A 20,391-nucleotide genomic window follows, 5' to 3' on the forward strand; every position below is an offset into this window, starting at 1 on the left:
ACTGGACACATTACCGTACGTACGTAAATGGATACGCGTTGGTTTTTTGGTTAATTGTTTACAGATTTTAGGCGTATTACTCGCCTTCAATATAGTTGATATGTGGCACACATATTATAAATGTACATACGAGCACATAAGTATGTTCAACAATGCACTTTTTATCCTCAAAGTCAATCCCCTCTTACTAAACATTCCTTCGTATCAGCCAACCACAACGTGCACCAACAAAGTCGTATACATTTATTTATATGCTATATAAGCACATGCGTATATGAGTAAATATTTGTATTTCCATACACAGCCGAGAGTGACTGCGTCTTTTGCTCAGTTAGTAGTACATACATATATATCTGTTTACTGACTGCTCACTAATCTTTTGTCCGAGGTTATAAGCGGAAACTTTTGTTGCGCATCATCGAGAAATTCAATTTATGGTGTTGTTTATCGTATTAACACGGGCGACACTAATTCAGCAACTCGAGTCGGGCCATTTTCAGAATTTCCTTTTATATCGTTTTCTCAAAATCTTGTACAATTTTCATTAACTAATTTTTATCCTTATTCACTATTTTCAAAAATATTTCAATTATATTATGCATATTACACATATACAAATATAATAAAATTCAAATTTCTGAACATATTTTAAATATTCATTTAAAATTCACAATGAAAAGTAATGCCGAATTGCGTATCAGCGAACTGTTATGAAAAAAAAACACAAAGCGTATTGCCCGAGGCTGAACAACTCGGTGTCCTTCATCTTTCCTCGTCGCTTCTCGTCAACAAACTACGAGCAACAAAAGTCTTCGTGTGTAAACGTAGTCGTAGAAGCTCGCCTACGCATGAATTTAAGGTAACGACTCTCTGCATACAGTCATACTTATCTCACTAATACATATGCAGATGGAAAGACGCCAAATGTGGGGAGGTTGAATTTTGAAAATGTGATAAAGAAAATCGCAATGATTGAGGCCAGAAAAGTGAGTGCTTCGCTCTATTCACAGTCAGACATTGTTCAAACCTCAAAGAAAACGGGTGTTCGGACTTAAACGCTTACTTATGTGCAGAAAACCACCAAGAGTGTAGTGAGGAAAAATTAGTACAAAATAAAAGTGCTGCAATGAAATTAAGTTGAAATTTCGAGTGTTTTATCAAAATCAAAAGTACAAAACTAAACAAAGGCAAAGCTCAAGCAAATAAATGAATACAACGTGTTTAAAGTGTTACGCACAAACCTACCATTTTCGGACATTTTCCAAAGTACATATGAAATATTTCAACTAGCTTATGCTACTCTCTAACCTTGTGCCGGAGACATAGCTATAACTTTTAACGTCCTTTAACGTCCTTCATTGAACAGAATATAGTGGGGAGAATAATAAAAAATAATAATAATTCAATCCAATACCAAACCAGGAAGTATCTTGTAGAAAATATGGCTCTACGTTGTGCTGGTCTGTTTATTAATAAGGAGCTTGCAGCATCCTCACAGTTTCTATCTCAATTCCGTAACCTTAATATGACCTCTGTGCGTCAAGCGCATTTCCTCAAGAATTCGCCGAATGCAGCGCTGAGCAAAACATTGTTAGATCGCTATCGCACGCTTGAAACTCCAAAAGATCTTGTTCAGGCAACTTATCTTTGGATCGATGGAACTGGTGAAAACATCCGCTTGAAGGACCGTGTCTTGAATAAGATACCAAAAAGTGTGGAAGATCTACCTAACTGGCAGTATGATGGAAGCTCAACATACCAAGCTTCTGGTGAAAATTCAGACACCACTCTAACACCGCGTGCCATATATCGGGATCCCTTCAAGCCTGGTCAAAACGATATTATTGTTATGTGTGATACTTACACATCTGAAGGTAAACCAACGCCATCCAACAAACGCGCTGCCTGTCAAGCAGCTATAGAAAAAGTTATTGATCAAGAACCCTGGTTCGGTATAGAACAGGAATATACGTTGCTTGATGTTGAAGGCCGTCCCTTCGGCTGGCCAGAAGGTGGCTTTCCTGCGCCTCAAGGACCCTACTACTGCGGAGTGGGAGCCGATCGTGTTTACGCCCGAGATTTAGTAGAAGCTCATGCCATTGCATGCTTGTATGCTGGTATCGATTTTGCTGGCACCAATGCCGAAGTTATGCCCGCTCAATGGGAATACCAAGTAGGCCCTAGCATTGGCCTCAAAGCTGGTGATGACCTGTGGGTTTCACGTTATATTCTACAACGCATTGCTGAAGAATATGGGATTGTTGTTACATTCGATCCCAAGCCAATGGATGGGCCATGGAACGGGGCTGGTGCCCATCACAATTTCTCTACTAAAGCTATGCGTGGTGATGGCGGTATGAAAGTCATAGAAGAAGCTATTAAAAAACTAAGCAAGCAGCAAGAGCGCCACATTCGTGCCTACGATCCAAAGGAAGGCAAGGATAATGAACGACGTTTGGTCGGCCGTTTGGAAACCTCAAGTATCGATAAGTTCTCTTGGGGCATTGCGAACCGTGGCACCAGTGTTCGTATTCCACGTGGTGTAGCAAGTGCAGGTAAAGGTTACTTTGAAGATCGTCGTCCTAGCTCGAATTGCGATCCATATGCTGTTTGTAACGCTTTGGTGAGAACCTGCTTGCTTGATGAATAAACTCAGTTAGCAACAAGCAGCCCATAAATTGAGAGAGTGAAAGCCGATATATGTATGTACATATACAGAAACTACAAACGGAGAATATTATGCCATACATATGTACACATATCAGCTTAAGCACATATGCACATACATAAATCTGTGAAATTGGGCACTATGTAGAGGAAAGCATATTTAAAGAATATGCAAATTTTCAGAAGAAAAATGGGGAACATTCGGTACATAAATAAATGTTATTAAATGTGAAATTAAACTCAATCTAAACGATATCTATAAAACATTTAATGTCAAAGATGTATTGCCTGTTGAAATTTCATCGACACCATAATTTATATAAATACATACATACTTACATACATATGTATAAGTACATTATCTTTTTAAGGGGAGGGCCAATTTATTTCAAAAATATTATTGAAATAATATATAATAGCACCAAAGATGAGACAATTTACATATTAAATGATCAAACATATCAATTATTATAGTCTTCGGACCAAAAAAGGAATTGCAGAAACTGCGGAATATCATAGATTTTCGATCAAAATCTACTGCAGTACAATTTACAATTGAAAGTATGGAAACATTTGAGCATGCATCTGCAGTATGAGTATTTGGTCCAACAGTTCCACAGTTGATAATCACAGCTGACACAAATTCGGAACGACTATTGATTAACATTACTTTTTTCAACAGGGTGACATGAATAAAAGTCTTACAAGTTCCTTTCCTCAACAATATGTGGTGTGAATAATATACGAATAAAGCTTTTGTTCAATAAAAGCTCAACAGAAACAGCTGAGAGAGCACTGCACCCATTTTAAAATTTGTTTACCATGCGCTTATGTACACACATACATATGTATGTATAAATGTGAGCGATCAGTATGTTTATGTGAAATAAATAAAACTGTATTTGTAAATGACAGTAACATTGTGAGGTATACTCATCGGGGGACATTCTCTATTTTTTGAGGAGAACACGGAAAGAAGGCCACAACATTCATCACCGGTGGAATACCGTCTGGGCATGAAAGGTGAATCTGATATTTGTGATGTCGCCAGTGCCGCTAAAATAATTTTGGACTTTGTAACCAAAACAAAAACAGATGTGCGACGGTATACAAAACAAAGCACTTGGGGTAACCAAAGCAACAGAGCAATGCATTTGATGTTGAAAGAAAATAGTGATACCCGTATATATGTATATTTACATACATACAGGGATATACATATGTATGTATGCATTTGTGCGTATGTATACCTTACACATATTTCTGTGCATAAGTATGTATGTGTATTACATACATACAGAAAAGGTTTCACATAGGTTTGTATTCCACAATATTATATATGAATCGGTATTGGTGTATATATATACATATATATATATATATATGATTATATATTTATTTATGTGTGTATGTACAATAATCATATCATATAAATAAGTAAGTACATAAACATAGGCAAATGCTATTTGCGTACATTTATATGCATTTCACCGTTTATCTACTGGGAGGTGTACTTATATACACTTTATCAGCTGAGTTTACAAAGGAGGCTCTCAGCTGTTACTGGACACATTACCGTACGTACGTAAATGGATACGCGTTGGTTTTTTGGTTAATTGTTTACAGATTTTAGGCGTATTACTCGCCTTCAATATAGTTGATATGTGGCACACATATTATAAATGTACATACGAGCACATAAGTATGTTCAACAATGCACTTTTTATCCTCAAAGTCAATCCCCTCTTACTAAACATTCCTTCGTATCAGCCAACCACAACGTGCACCAACAAAGTCGTATACATTTATTTATATGCTATATAAGCACATGCGTATATGAGTAAATATTTGTATTTCCATACACAGCCGAGAGTGACTGCGTCTTTTGCTCAGTTAGTAGTACATACATATATATCTGTTTACTGACTGCTCACTAATCTTTTGTCCGAGGTTATAAGCGGAAACTTTTGTTGCGCATCATCGAGAAATTCAATTTATGGTGTTGTTTATCGTATTAACACGGGCGACACTAATTCAGCAACTCGAGTCGGGCCATTTTCAGAATTTCCTTTTATATCGTTTTCTCAAAATCTTGTACAATTTTCATTAACTAATTTTTATCCTTATTCACTATTTTCAAAAATATTTCAATTATATTATGCATATTACACATATACAAATATAATAAAATTCAAATTTCTGAACATATTTTAAATATTCATTTAAAATTCACAATGAAAAGTAATGCCGAATTGCGTATCAGCGAACTGTTATGAAAAAAAAACACAAAGCGTATTGCCCGAGGCTGAACAACTCGGTGTCCTTCATCTTTCCTCGTCGCTTCTCGTCAACAAACTACGAGCAACAAAAGTCTTCGTGTGTAAACGTAGTCGTAGAAGCTCGCCTACGCATGAATTTAAGGTAACGACTCTCTGCATACAGTCATACTTATCTCACTAATACATATGCAGATGGAAAGACGCCAAATGTGGGGAGGTTGAATTTTGAAAATGTGATAAAGAAAATCGCAATGATTGAGGCCAGAAAAGTGAGTGCTTCGCTCTATTCACAGTCAGACATTGTTCAAACCTCAAAGAAAACGGGTGTTCGGACTTAAACGCTTACTTATGTGCAGAAAACCACCAAGAGTGTAGTGAGGAAAAATTAGTACAAAATAAAAGTGCTGCAATGAAATTAAGTTGAAATTTCGAGTGTTTTATCAAAATCAAAAGTACAAAACTAAACAAAGGCAAAGCTCAAGCAAATAAATGAATACAACGTGTTTAAAGTGTTACGCACAAACCTACCATTTTCGGACATTTTCCAAAGTACATATGAAATATTTCAACTAGCTTATGCTACTCTCTAACCTTGTGCCGGAGACATAGCTATAACTTTTAACGTCCTTTAACGTCCTTCATTGAACAGAATATAGTGGGGAGAATAATAAAAAATAATAATAATTCAATCCAATACCAAACCAGGAAGTATCTTGTAGAAAATATGGCTCTACGTTGTGCTGGTCTGTTTATTAATAAGGAGCTTGCAGCATCCTCACAGTTTCTATCTCAATTCCGTAACCTTAATATGACCTCTGTGCGTCAAGCGCATTTCCTCAAGAATTCGCCGAATGCAGCGCTGAGCAAAACATTGTTAGATCGCTATCGCACGCTTGAAACTCCAAAAGATCTTGTTCAGGCAACTTATCTTTGGATCGATGGAACTGGTGAAAACATCCGCTTGAAGGACCGTGTCTTGAATAAGATACCAAAAAGTGTGGAAGATCTACCTAACTGGCAGTATGATGGAAGCTCAACATACCAAGCTTCTGGTGAAAATTCAGACACCACTCTAACACCGCGTGCCATATATCGGGATCCCTTCAAGCCTGGTCAAAACGATATTATTGTTATGTGTGATACTTACACATCTGAAGGTAAACCAACGCCATCCAACAAACGCGCTGCCTGTCAAGCAGCTATAGAAAAAGTTATTGATCAAGAACCCTGGTTCGGTATAGAACAGGAATATACGTTGCTTGATGTTGAAGGCCGTCCCTTCGGCTGGCCAGAAGGTGGCTTTCCTGCGCCTCAAGGACCCTACTACTGCGGAGTGGGAGCCGATCGTGTTTACGCCCGAGATTTAGTAGAAGCTCATGCCATTGCATGCTTGTATGCTGGTATCGATTTTGCTGGCACCAATGCCGAAGTTATGCCCGCTCAATGGGAATACCAAGTAGGCCCTAGCATTGGCCTCAAAGCTGGTGATGACCTGTGGGTTTCACGTTATATTCTACAACGCATTGCTGAAGAATATGGGATTGTTGTTACATTCGATCCCAAGCCAATGGATGGGCCATGGAACGGGGCTGGTGCCCATCACAATTTCTCTACTAAAGCTATGCGTGGTGATGGCGGTATGAAAGTCATAGAAGAAGCTATTAAAAAACTAAGCAAGCAGCAAGAGCGCCACATTCGTGCCTACGATCCAAAGGAAGGCAAGGATAATGAACGACGTTTGGTCGGCCGTTTGGAAACCTCAAGTATCGATAAGTTCTCTTGGGGCATTGCGAACCGTGGCACCAGTGTTCGTATTCCACGTGGTGTAGCAAGTGCAGGTAAAGGTTACTTTGAAGATCGTCGTCCTAGCTCGAATTGCGATCCATATGCTGTTTGTAACGCTTTGGTGAGAACCTGCTTGCTTGATGAATAAACTCAGTTAGCAACAAGCAGCCCATAAATTGAGAGAGTGAAAGCCGATATATGTATGTACATATACAGAAACTACAAACGGAGAATATTATGCCATACATATGTACACATATCAGCTTAAGCACATATGCACATACATAAATCTGTGAAATTGGGCACTATGTAGAGGAAAGCATATTTAAAGAATATGCAAATTTTCAGAAGAAAAATGGGGAACATTCGGTACATAAATAAATGTTATTAAATGTGAAATTAAACTCAATCTAAACGATATCTATAAAACATTTAATGTCAAAGATGTATTGCCTGTTGAAATTTCATCGACACCATAATTTATATAAATACATACATACTTACATACATATGTATAAGTACATTATCTTTTTAAGGGGAGGGCCAAAAACCAAAATATCTATTGTATAATAAATATACATATACCTAAGTAATATTTATAGAAAGAAAAAATTAATCTCTTTGAAATGGATGAATGTAATTATTTTGTTATAGATTAATGTATGTATGGTATATTCTTACATACCAAAATATTCCATTATATATTACTTGAACAATTTCTATTTTCTACTGATATTTTTTGTAATCTATGTATATTTTTTAATTCACAACAACAATTATACGTTTATGATCTTACTTTTTCAACATAACTGACACAGTACTGATTCCAGTGAAAAGTTATTCCAAATACATGGAAGACAATGTGGAATGGGAAAAGTGGAATGAGAAACTCCAGAATTTATACTAATAATGAATAGTTGAATTGCCAAAAAAATAGCATTAAACAAAAGAGCACAAAGCAAAATGAGGAGCGTACATTTAATAAAATCTTATGTGATTGTTATTATGAATAGGTTGAGTAACTCACAATGATACAAAGAAAAAATAGTTGAATAAAAGAAAAATCATTAAAAAATTGTTGTTTTTTTTTAACCAACCCGCGCCTACCGCTATACTTATTTGTCCTTTTCCTATCTGTTAACATATATACATATGTACATATGTATATCACAGGTATGTATAAAGAAAAACAGCATTGAAAGGCGAAAAATATCATCTAGCAACGCCTTATTAAATTGTCAGCACTTCGATTGTTTCAAAAATTTAAAACCGACTAAAACGAATAAAACTTACTTGCATGCGTATGCAAGAGTACAAAGTATATTTCCAACCCGTTGAAAAACATAGGCAAATTTTATATCTCTTTTAATAAGCTTGAAAAGGTACACAGAGATGAAAAAAGTTATACCGTTAGTTTATTTGCGGCCAAAGACTTTTATAGCGGGCGCAACGAGTAGGCAAGTAGTGTTTTTCTGCAGATACATAGTAAACAACAACATATTTAGATATACATGCATAAGTATGTCCATAAGTGTATATAAATAAAAAAATTTCCGCTTACTTTAATATGGACAAGCCAATAATAAATACAACAAAATGACACGACTTTAGCGTTTGACATCAGTTTTTGATGTACATATGTATAAATATGCATATCTTTCTACTTATGTACATAAATATGTATATTTACAAGTGTATTATCGTGTACGCATGTCTAAGTACCTTTGTACATATAATCGAAAAATTTTCCTGGATTAGAAACAAAGTCGTGTCTAATTGTGCTAAATCCTACGCTTAACACTTTTCAGTAAAAGCGATAAATACTTGTCTACCCGTCAAAATATGTAGGATGTATTATGTGATATGAACATACTACAATATATAAATCCTTGCTATCATTAGTATAAAATTAAAAATATATTAATGACAACATTTACATGAGAGGTAACGTGCTAACGTATTTTGTTTCTTTAATATATTTTACTTAATTTCCAAGATATCACAACAATTCAATAATAAATGCTATAATTAGGTTGTGTGTGTAAATTTATATTTCTACTGCTTAGTATAAGCTTAGATTGAAGAATAGCTAACATCATTGATAACAGCGCCGTTAGCTTGATCGAACCAGAGAACGTAAATGAATATTCATTAACATTCTCTGGTAGTAGTAGAACAACACACACATTAATTATTCATATAACATAATTCGAGCGGAATCCGAAGATAGCAGGAGTCCCCGAAACAAGATTATACTTATACGTTAGCCAACATATGTACATACATACGTATATACTCCCTTATGGAGACCTAACTAATTTAATCAAACCCTTTTAAATTTTTGGCTGTCTCAATTTGCTCTTTCACCAAACAGGTGACACATTTTATCATTATCACCATCATAGTTGTATTTGAATCCATAATTAGTATCTCTCAGTAGTATATCTCAGATTTGCATACATATGTCTGTACATAGGCGCTCATATACTGGTACGTAAGTAGATCGAATTGGATGCTAATATATTGTCTGCAAGCGCTAATAAGCCACATTAGCCTGTGTCAACGTCGCCGTTAATAAAGACAGGCTGGAGTGATCGCAGCGTGTTCGACGCGTGTCCACCAGTATGAGAGCGACAGACCTCTTTCTCCTGCCGTTACCACCTCGATTGCTATTTTATTATTGAATTTATAATTTAAACAAAAATATATGTATGTATATGTACGTACTTTTATACATACATACCTATATGCATAGGTAGCTATGTACTTACACATGTTCAGGAGCTTATATATTATATAATATTTGTGTGGATATTAGTGAGTTCCTCTTTTTTAGTTTTATTATCTAGGAATTGGTGAGAAATTAGTTGTTTGTGGTGTGATCGAATTTTATCACACGGATCTGTTCCTCTGGTTATACGAACGAACATACATACATAAGTGTTACCCTAACAATAAAATGTACAACAAAATATTGTATTATCGATCACTCATCGGAAAATAGCTTAAAATATTTATGTATGGCTATACTTGTATTAATATCTACTTTCGAAGAAAACTATTAATCACTTCCAGTGCTATTATGTATATATATTTTCAGCTTAACCCATTCACATGACTAGATCTAGTTGATATGAGTTTCACTGTTTTTAGACTTTGTCGTTCTTATCCTAGTTTGATCCGTTCATTTCATTACTACTACATAATTAATCGAATTTCTTTTTAATATTTTAAGGAATATTAAAGGAAAAAAACTGGGAAACAATAAATGTAAATGAATAAAATAAAAAGTTAAGGTGGATTTCACCAAGTCTGTTTCAGCAATTTATCACAAATTTACAAACAGATGACTAAAAACGAGTTTAACGTGAACCTGAACGAAAGTATTCGACAAGAACAACCTGATTTAGAAAAAAAGATAATGAGCTGCAAGTAATAGATTGAAAAAATTTTCTGCGGTGTTTACTAATAGAGAGCCGTATGGACATATGCGAAGAGCGTGTGTAGCTAAGGACTATATTGTGCTAAATGGCGAAATTGACTAATAATCGCATTTAGCTGGGGCTAGATAAACATGTGAAAATTCTTGAAGATACTAGGGTCTCTGATAGGAGTTGAGCGGTCCCGATATAAAATATTGGTCTTAAAATACCAGTTTTGAACCCGAATTTCGGTAATAAAATTGAACTGGAAGGAGAAACATCATTTAATTTTTTGCAAAGTTGTTTGAGGGGAAGGGGTAAGTAGTTATTATGTCGAATTAATATTTTTTCAATTAATACGCGTCGGAGGCATCGCCCTCTTTTAAGTGAAATCCTATATCAAAAGTGGATATAAAACATTATCCTTACATCATTTTTTTTCAGATAATAAATAACGGGCCTTTGTGTCAAGTGCCTAAGGGATTTCAAGCTTTCGTTGGATTTTATACCGCATGTATCATTCAATATAAGAAGCACCTTAATGAAATTCGAAGATAGTTTTTTGCTAATACTAATGTGCTCATTTTACCAAAAAGTCGGTCTAATACTTATCCAATCCCCCTTATGCTTCATCCAGATGACTTTATACTATATATGTATATCAGTTAACATGTAAGATATCTTGGCAATATGAAGTATATGTATATATGTATGTTCCTTAATTTTTGCAAATTCGACCGCATTTTGATCTTATAATGAATAAAATATTCTAAATCTTACTGTATTATGTATACTTGTATATACATATATAGGTACATTCTATATACATACATATGCTATAAATAATATATATATATATATATATATAGTTTTTAATAATGTAATTTTATGATATTTTCATTTGGTTAACTTTTTAGCGAAAGCTTTGAATAAGTAATAAACAAGAGAAAATAAATAATTATTGAATGCAATTTAATAATAGGCTTTTTAAATAACTAAGGGAGTTCATGCTAGAACGACTGTGAATAATTGGATGATTTTAGAAAACAGACGGGCATATTTTATCTAACGAGATCTAGAGAATCTTAGACATACTGATAAATATTAATAAATATAATATATTGAACACCGTTTGTATGTTCCAATATATTGATAACAATATGCAATTATTTATTAGAGAGTAGCATAAAGCATTCACTGCGGCTAATAAACTGTTATAAGTATTTGCAATAACAATCGTAAGGTCATAAAATTTAAGTGGAACGATTTTAATCATAACAAGTATATGTATACTTATATGCATGCATATGTATATATGAACGTTATTATAGCTCCCTCGTTGAGTTGGTAAATAATATTTACCACTTACAAATTTAAAGTGCTATTACTTGTTCGCCACTTGTTATTTATTTAGTTCCGCCAATTGAGAAATAATAATCACAAAACAATGTCAATTATGGAACATTTATAAAGCTGTGCAAACAACCCATCAGTTTTTATTGTTTGTTGCTGTTATATATTCCAACAATTAGTAATTACGATATTGAAATTTGTTGAATTAATGCACATATGTTACTTATGCTTTATCTAAAAATGTTTAATAAATATTTATGTCATATTCGACTCCCCAAAGCTTTTATGCCCCTTTATTAGATTTCAATGATTTGGTTGACGTTATCAAGGAAAGTAATATAATGCAGTAGAAATCATTTGAAGTTAATGAGCAAAAAACACAATTAGCTTGAGTTATTCATGGATAATCCTTTGGGAAACATGCGCTTTATTTAAAAGGGAAAGTGGAATAATCGTTCATACATATACTTACATATGTACACATATGCCTCTAAACTCATAATAAGTTGATATGAAAATATTTTATATGTATTTTTATTTGAAAGTTTTCACCCACGTGTGTTCATATGTATATACAAATATTTCAAAATTCTCTCTTAATCAGTTGAGTCTGCGTGAGCATCTAAATATGGTACATAAACTAAATAATAAAATAAAAGTGGTATTTTTAGTACGAATTTCCTTGGGCAACTAGGTATACATACATACATAAATAAGTATGTACATACATTCGATATACAATGAAAGAGTAAAGTCTGGTTGCGTGCCAAATAGGCAAATATCAACAAAAAAATAAGGTGTAGAACAACAATTTACAATATATAATATCAACTTAGCGGAACATAATCACATTGTCAACTCGTGTTAAGTTAAAGAACCAAAAGTAATATGACAAAATTTGAATGATTTCTAATCCCTAGTGTCCGAGGCAGCAGTAAGTTATTAGCTTAATAAAATAAAATTTGAAGTCGTTAAAGCTTTGGAAATCATTCTTGATATTCATATATAAATATCATAATTAGATATCTAAAACCAAGCTCGTAATCACTGTTATATAACAGATATTATCATTGAACTAATTAGAAAACGTAGACTGAGAAAGGGAGGTTCGTAGAACAGTGAGCTAAGTATATGTAATGCTTAATTTTCTCTGTGTTGCGAACAGTGCATTGATGAGTGGTTTTGTTCTTGCTTAATCATTACTATTAGTGAATTAAACTTACAAATATACAATAAACAAATAAGAATGTAGTTAACTCAGTAAACTTTAGTACCGCTAATTTGAAGTCGGTTTGTGTGTAATTGGCTTTATATACATATGTAAATATGATATGCATTTGAATTAAAAACCGAACTGAATAAATAGGTAAACAAGTCAGACACATTTACACACAAATATACATATGTATGTACATGCTTTTATGCATTGATATTCTGATGTGACTATGTAAAATACACCTAAAGCAGCTAAATGGAAACAAGTGTTTGAATGTCAATAACAGCCTTGATATGAACGATGTGAACAACTCTACACATTTGTTACACTACATACACTCATACGTACATACGTATATGTACTTATGTAACCACAATACCATGCAAAAATAGCGATTACTCCACGTGGATTATTGAAAAACCAAAATTAACCACATTTCATATGAAATATGCAGTCCAATTAACATTATTATATCCTTGGGCTTGTGGAGTCCTTTGATATCCCACAAAAGGCCACATGGTTCAATATTCTTTGCAAGTTAGAGTTTAATATTTTTTCATGCTATAAAAGCATTCAATTACAATGCCGTGTGAGTGGTGGTAGCAAGTATAATCAAAGGAGAGCGTTATATGTACTTATGTATGGTATATATGTATGTATAAATGCATGTGCATATGGAGCCTAGGTACATAATATTGCATACATATGTATTTTCCAACAAAGCCAGCTAAGCAACTTTATACTGTATCATACATTATTGTTGTTTTTAAAACCTGCTTGTGTTGACTTATTTTCTCGATTAACACATGTACATACATACATACGTATACGAGTACATATTTATGAATGTAAAATATTATAATCAGCAGATTTTATTCTCAAGATATGCACTTGCATTCGTATGTATGAAAAATGTTCGAATGAATGTGGTTTGTAAATATAAATATGTACATACGAGTATATGTATGTATATGTAGTATATGCGAATTATCTCATACATATTTTACGTCAGAAAATAAATTACATTGTTCGTACTAAACTTTCAATCAAATCAGAAACGTTGTATCTAAAGTTTTTGTTGTAGAATGCACTACAATCAATTAAACAAATGTACGTATGAATGTATGTATATATGCACTTCTATACGATGTATACATTTAAATCTCTCCTCTTAAAGCATTGTTATGTGTACATACATACATAAGTTTGTGTATGTATGTATGTACGTATCTTCTTTGGTTCTATGCATTTTCACTTTCACAATGTCATTGAACCCATGCAAAGTGAATATGAGTAATATAATATTTCCCCCTCTTTGTTGTGCTTTCGAATTTTCCTCTTGTTATTCTGTTTATCAGACCAAGATTAAACCTCTGCAGACATGTAAACACATACATAATGTATTCGTACATATTTCGATATATATAATATTGTATATGTCTTTCATATTTATTTATGTCATATTTATTTCAATATATATACCCATGTGCATATATTCTCATTTTACTTATAGCTCCATTAAACTATAACTGGTTCACATCAGAGAAGTTCCAAGTGATTCTCGACCGTAATGAAAAACCAAATTAGTAAGATTACCCTTACGATTATTTTTAAATAGAGTAAACTTTGTTGTGTTTAATTAAAAAAACAAATTTAATACCTGTTAAAAACTAGTAAGTTGTCTTTGCATAGTTTTGCCATTGCCTATAAATGAAAAATAAGTGTAATGACGAACACCTTTGTCTATGTGTGTATGTAAATGCATAATATTTACATATGTGTGACAAAGTTGCCGATCGCATTGAACCGCCACGAAATAAACATTTTTCATTTACACTTTTGTACAAACATACATACAAATAAATATGTATTTAGGTAAGCAGTAAAGACATATCAGTTCAACAAGTAAACATGTTTGTTTCCCATTTCGAATAATTGTTGTCTTGAATGATAAGGTCAAAATATATGCATACACATGAATATATCTGGATATAGATTATGTATTTATACCCTGAACAGAGTATATTAAGTTTGCCACGAAGTTTGTAACACCCAGAAGGAAACGAAGGAGACCCTATAAAATATAATATATACATAAATGATCAGTATGATGAGCTGAGTTAATTTAGCCATGTCCGTCTGTCTGTCTGTCTGTATATATAAAAACTAGTTCCTCAGTTTTTAAGCTATCGATCTGAAATTTTGCACCTATCCTTTTCTCACAAAGAAGCTGCTCATTTGTCGGAACGGCCGATATCGGACCACTATAGCATATAGCTGCTATACAAACTGAACAATCGGAATCAAGTGTTTGTATGGAAAACTCTTTTATTTGACGAGGTATCTTAACGAAATTGGCATGGATTATAATTTAAGGCAACAATGTAATCTCCGAAGAAATTAATCAGATCGGATGGCTATAGCATATAGCTGCCATACAAATTGAACAATCGCAATGAAGTGCTTGTGGGGAAAACTCTTTCATTTGACGAGGTATCTTCACGAAAATTTGAATAATCTAATCGCTGAAGAAATTGTATAGATCGGATGACTATAGCATATAGCTGCCATATTAACTGAACGATCGGAGTAAAGTGCTTGCAGGGAAAATTTGTTTATTTGACGAGGTATCTTCACGTATATAGGCACGAGTTATCGCTTAAGGCAACAAATTATTCTCCGCAGAAATTGATCAGATCAGATTCTTGTAGGGGGCCTTTGTATTTGTGAAGGGTATCATAGCTTTGGTGCAACCGATGTTAACGTTTTTTCTTGTTTTATACTCTTTCAACATGTTGCTACAGAGTATAGTTGTGTTGTTCACCTAATGGTTGTTGGTATCACCCAAAACTAATCGAGTTAGATATAGGGTTATATATATACATATATAAAAGATCAGGATAAAGAGACGAGTTGAAATCCGGGTGCGACATGTTACTTGAGTATAAATTGGGATATCTTGATGAAACTTGGTACACATGTTTCTGGGCACCGTAAGACGGTTGGTATTGCAGATGGGCGTAATCGAACCATTGCCGATCCCACAAAACGTCATTAATTGAAAAGAAATAAATTGCCATAACTTAGCTTCACAATAAGATACAAGACTGTTATTTGGTATAACGAATCACATTAAGGAGGGCCATCAGAAGTTTAAAATTTGTCTAAAAAATGAGCGTAATCCCGCCCTCTAAATGGCTTAATATGGACATATCTGCTAAACCGCAAAATCTTTAATAACCAAACTGACTCAGTACAAATATTTCTAACACTCCTATCGACAGTGTAAAAATGGGTGAAATCGCGTGATAATCCCGCCCACTCCCCCTATAACGGTTTTGTTTAAAAATACTAAAGGTTCGCTAACTCATAAAATAAACAAGTCAGAGAGGTTGAATTTTACACATAGTGAGGTACAATTAAGCTTTATATGAGCCAAAACAAAAATGCACAATGGGCGAGGCACCGCCCACCTTTAGGCGAAAACCCATATCTCGGGACCTGCATGACCGATTTCAACCAAATTCAGTATGTAATGGTCTTCCAACATTCTTATGTTACAGTGCGAAAATAGGCGAAATCGGATTAAATCTATGCACGAATACTGTCTTTAAGTATCAGGTGGTAGATGACCAAAAGTTGTCCAAATCGAAGCAAAACTGTTCAAGTTTCTAGGTACAGAATATGTGGACCACAGTACATATAGTACATTATATTTGAAATTCAGAGAGGATCCTTTCCTGATGTTAGTATGTCTGTATGTGAAAAATGGATTGAATCGCCACCATATACCTAATATTATATAAAGATTTTGGAACCTCCGGGTGACTTTATTCCATATAAATCATACTACCCCCAACTCCCATATACTACTTATAATGATTTTCGTTATTCTAACATGTTTTACGCCGAATATTTATACTATATATAAAATTGCTTCAAAATACGTTCTCGAGTATACCCGAGCAATGTCAAAATTAATGCAATCAGCCCATTTCTCTACCGCCAATATACCCCTTAAAATAACTTCCGTCTTTCCATGTGTCTGTTACCTGTAGGTTGGTCAAAATGTGTAATATTTTAGTGAAATTAAGTGAACAAGTTTTCTTAAAAATTATGTGGTTTTGCGCTGAATTACTATCGAATTGGTCTAGACTAAAGTACCCACCAAATGCGTTTTCTAAATTGCTGTTTACCTTAAAACAAAGAAAACAGAAAATAAAGCTCTTTACATACTTCTATTATTAGGTTATACATATATTCACTTACAATAAAAAAAACATAATTATTTTCATTTTGAAAATGAAAATCGGAAAGAGTTGGTGGTATATTTTTCACGATTTGTCTCCAGTTGAAGTATACGCAGAAAAAATTGGGTTTTTGATTACTGAACAATTAAAGGGTTAAGAATTTTCTTGACTTATGGCTGTCATACAAACTTTCAAAAATAACAAAGTGCAAAGAGTTATACCAGTCCATATAAAATACATGCATATGTATGTACATATACCTATAAGTATTCACGAAGCTAACCAAATACTAGCAATTTTCCCAATTTCAGAAAATTTAATAAAGAAAAGGGGTGTTATAATTGTTAATGCGATTTTATGGCTTCCAATTCTCTTGCCCTGAGAAGCATGCGTATGATTACAGGCACCCACTCCAGTATGCATATACCATTCAAGTATGTACACATTAAATATTTTGAGATATACATCTATTTACGTATGTACTATACAAGTATATACAGCAACCTTTATCATATATAGGTACATATGTATATGGAAATAATTGCTTCAGCCTTTTCTTACAGCGTTTGAAAGAAAAATACATATGTATGTATGTGTTTCAATACTGTTATAAGAGTAGATAAGTATGTATGTATGTATTCTTATTCAAGTATTGTGACTTCTGTTTGATAAACTGAGGCATTAACATTAACTTGACTTCATTGTCATTGGCGATAAATTGAGTTTACTTACATGTTCGCACACAAATGTTTCCGTAACCTGTAAGGAAGTGCTTAGTTCGGGTGTAACCGAGTATTTTATACTCTCGCAAGGTAATGTGGTATATGGGATTTTCGTATTTATTTTAATTAAAAGTAGGAAGTATTGAGTTCATTATTTACAATCACAGCTGAGAAAATACAAAGAACTTCATTAAGATTTCTTACATATTGACCGATAGATGCGGTATAAAGTCAAGCGGAAGTTCAACAACATTTATATTAGGTATATGGGGCTAAGGGGAGGATTGAGACGATTTTACGCATTTTTGGTACGAGGGCATACTGTCATTACAAAAATATTTCTACGAATTTCAATACTACTTGTAGAACTCACTAATTGACCGATATGTTGAGTAAAAATTGGGCCATGTGCATGGGGTCCACATATTTAGTGTCTGGGTTTTTGAAAAGTTATAGTCCGATTTCGACAATTTTTGGCAATACGATTAAATACTGCGATGGCACTATTTGTACAAATTTACTCAGATAACTTCATTGATGTTTGATTGTACACAGTAGAGTGAAAGAATCAGATCGGATTCAGACGTTTGATATATAGGAAACGGGCAATGTGTGGTAGAAATGTTTGGGTTGTCTCACAAATCAGATTTGGTTAAAATTGGTTAAGTATTATTCAAGATATAGAAATTTACCTAAAGATAAAGTTTTCAACATAACCGTTATAGCTGGAGTAGACGTGGTTATTATATGATTTTACCCATTTTCACAGTGTATGACGAGGTGCTAAAAAAATCAGACTGTCAGCAAATTTAGTTGCTTTGACTTTAGCGAGTTGGGTGGGGCCACGCCCACTTTCAAAATTTTTTTAGCCTACAGAAGTGAGTTCTAAGTATGAAACTTTATAGGTTTTCGTTTAATGGCGTTTTGCGTTTTGTATGTAGCAAGTTTCATCAAGATATCTCAATTTTTACTCAAGGTATCGCTTGCAGGGGCAGACAGACGGACAAGAGGACGGAAAGTCATCCGAATTTCAACTCGCCACGTCAACCTGATTTTATGTATTTACAAATACATATATCTATCTCGATTAGTTTTGAGTATTACAAACAACCGTTAGGTGAACAATATTTTGTACTCTGTAGCAACATGTTGCAATAGTATAAAAACAGTCCAACAAGCTTATCAGTTAACTTCATCCCCTAGTTCGCCACACTCGACTATGAGTGCGTTCGCAATTACACATTTCAAGTGGCGGTTCTTAGTAATTCTATATGGCAGTGAATCATCATTAATCAGTCAAATATAATGGCTATCAATAGCATATCTGAAGCAATTTTTAATATACATTTGGCTTTTTCATAATGATTGTCATTGATGAGATGTTATTTAAAAACGACATTTTAATATAATTTTGCAGATTTGCATAAGGAACGAAAGAAAAAACAGTAAGGAAGTTCTTTTATCCTAAAGGGCATTGAGTGTAGTATCATCATAGCGAAGAATATTTACGTTGTTTTAAGATAAAGTAAATCTCTCGATTCTCATACATAAACTTAATCTGCTGGGCTTTCAGCCAAGATTCCTTCAATGGGTATCTTCCTAACTTTATAATAAAACACAACGAGGGATATTTGAGGATACACCTTCAGATACAATTATGTTTCTTCAGGTGTTCTGCAAGGTAGTCATCGTGGCCCGATTCTGTTTTTGTTGTTTATTAACGATATCTCTGCAGTAATAGAATTCTCAAAAATTTGATTATACGCTGACGACGTAAAGCTTTTTAAATTATACACTTCAACTGAAGAAAGGTGTCTGTTGACAATAGACTTAAACAATTTGGTTGCATGGTGTGATAGAAATGATTTGCCATTGAATCTCAATAAATGTAAGATGATGTGCTTTTCCCGTAGATCTGTGCACTACTCTTCTTATGTAATAAAACACCATATTCTAGAGCAAGTTTTTAACTATGTTGATTTGGGAGTTAATATGGACCCTAAGCTTAATTTTAGTCTTCATTTTGATACCATGGTCTTGAAAGCAAAAGCTGTCCTCAGTTTAGTTAAACGTTGGTCTAAAGAATTTAGAGATCCGTATATTACTAAAACACTTTATACAACTTTGGTTAGACATATATTGGAATATGGCTCAGTTGTATGGAACCCTAGCTACCAAATCCATTCTGACAAGTTAGAGTCTGTTCAAAAAACAATTTTTACTTTTCGCCTTAGCGCATTTCCGATGGGATTCTAGGGTAACTCTACCTCCATAACTCTATAGTCGTAGGGAAATGCTTGGCATAATATTCTTAGTGAAAATTTTGAATGGAACAGTTTGCAGTTCTTTTCTAGTGTCTGAAATTAAATTTAATATCCCGGTTCGCCTTTCGAGGCTGTTTAGACCTTTACTGCTAAAATCCTGTAGATCAAATTTTGAACTAAACGAGCCATTCCGCCGTATATGTCATGATTTAAATCTCATTCCAGCACATTTGACTTATCTGACTCACTTTTCAAAATTAAAAAGACTTTATTGTTTTCTGTTAATAAATGAAAATGTAACAATTTATTATATTGTAACTTTAAATCTTGGCTGTTGAAATTTTTGTTTCTGTAGCTGAGCAGTTTTAGATCTGAACACTTAAAAAACTCTCTTGCCTTTTCTGACTCGGCTAATTCCGCACGTATGCGGATT

General features: G+C 33.8%; 2 protein-coding genes across 2 annotated transcripts; both read left to right on the forward strand.

The window, feature by feature from the left end:
- Positions 1–985: 985 nt before the first annotated feature.
- On the forward strand, positions 986–2,917 carry LOC138856298 (glutamine synthetase 1, mitochondrial-like). The gene has a single exon (XM_070106890.1). The coding sequence runs from the start codon at positions 1,442–1,444 to the stop codon at positions 2,648–2,650; it is 1,209 nt and encodes a 402-aa protein (XP_069962991.1). The 5' UTR covers positions 986–1,441; the 3' UTR covers positions 2,651–2,917.
- Positions 2,918–5,215: 2,298 nt separating this feature from the next.
- Positions 5,216–7,806, forward strand: Gs1 (Glutamine synthetase 1). Its single transcript, XM_014231060.3, has one exon. The coding sequence runs from the start codon at positions 5,671–5,673 to the stop codon at positions 6,877–6,879; it is 1,209 nt and encodes a 402-aa protein (XP_014086535.1). The 5' UTR covers positions 5,216–5,670; the 3' UTR covers positions 6,880–7,806.
- The last annotated feature ends 12,585 nt before the right edge of the window (positions 7,807–20,391 follow it).

The sequence above is a fragment of the Bactrocera oleae genome, chromosome 3, assembly GCF_042242935.1.
Source record: "Bactrocera oleae isolate idBacOlea1 chromosome 3, idBacOlea1, whole genome shotgun sequence".
In the NCBI taxonomy this organism is placed as follows: domain Eukaryota; kingdom Metazoa; phylum Arthropoda; class Insecta; order Diptera; family Tephritidae; genus Bactrocera; species Bactrocera oleae.

What these genes read in the sequence shown, in the direction of transcription:
- LOC138856298 (XM_070106890.1), top strand. Translation starts at nt 1,442, where the DNA reads ATGGCTCTACGTTGTGCTGGTCTGTTTATTAATAAGGAGCTTGCAGCA.
- Gs1 (XM_014231060.3), top strand. Translation starts at nt 5,671, where the DNA reads ATGGCTCTACGTTGTGCTGGTCTGTTTATTAATAAGGAGCTTGCAGCA.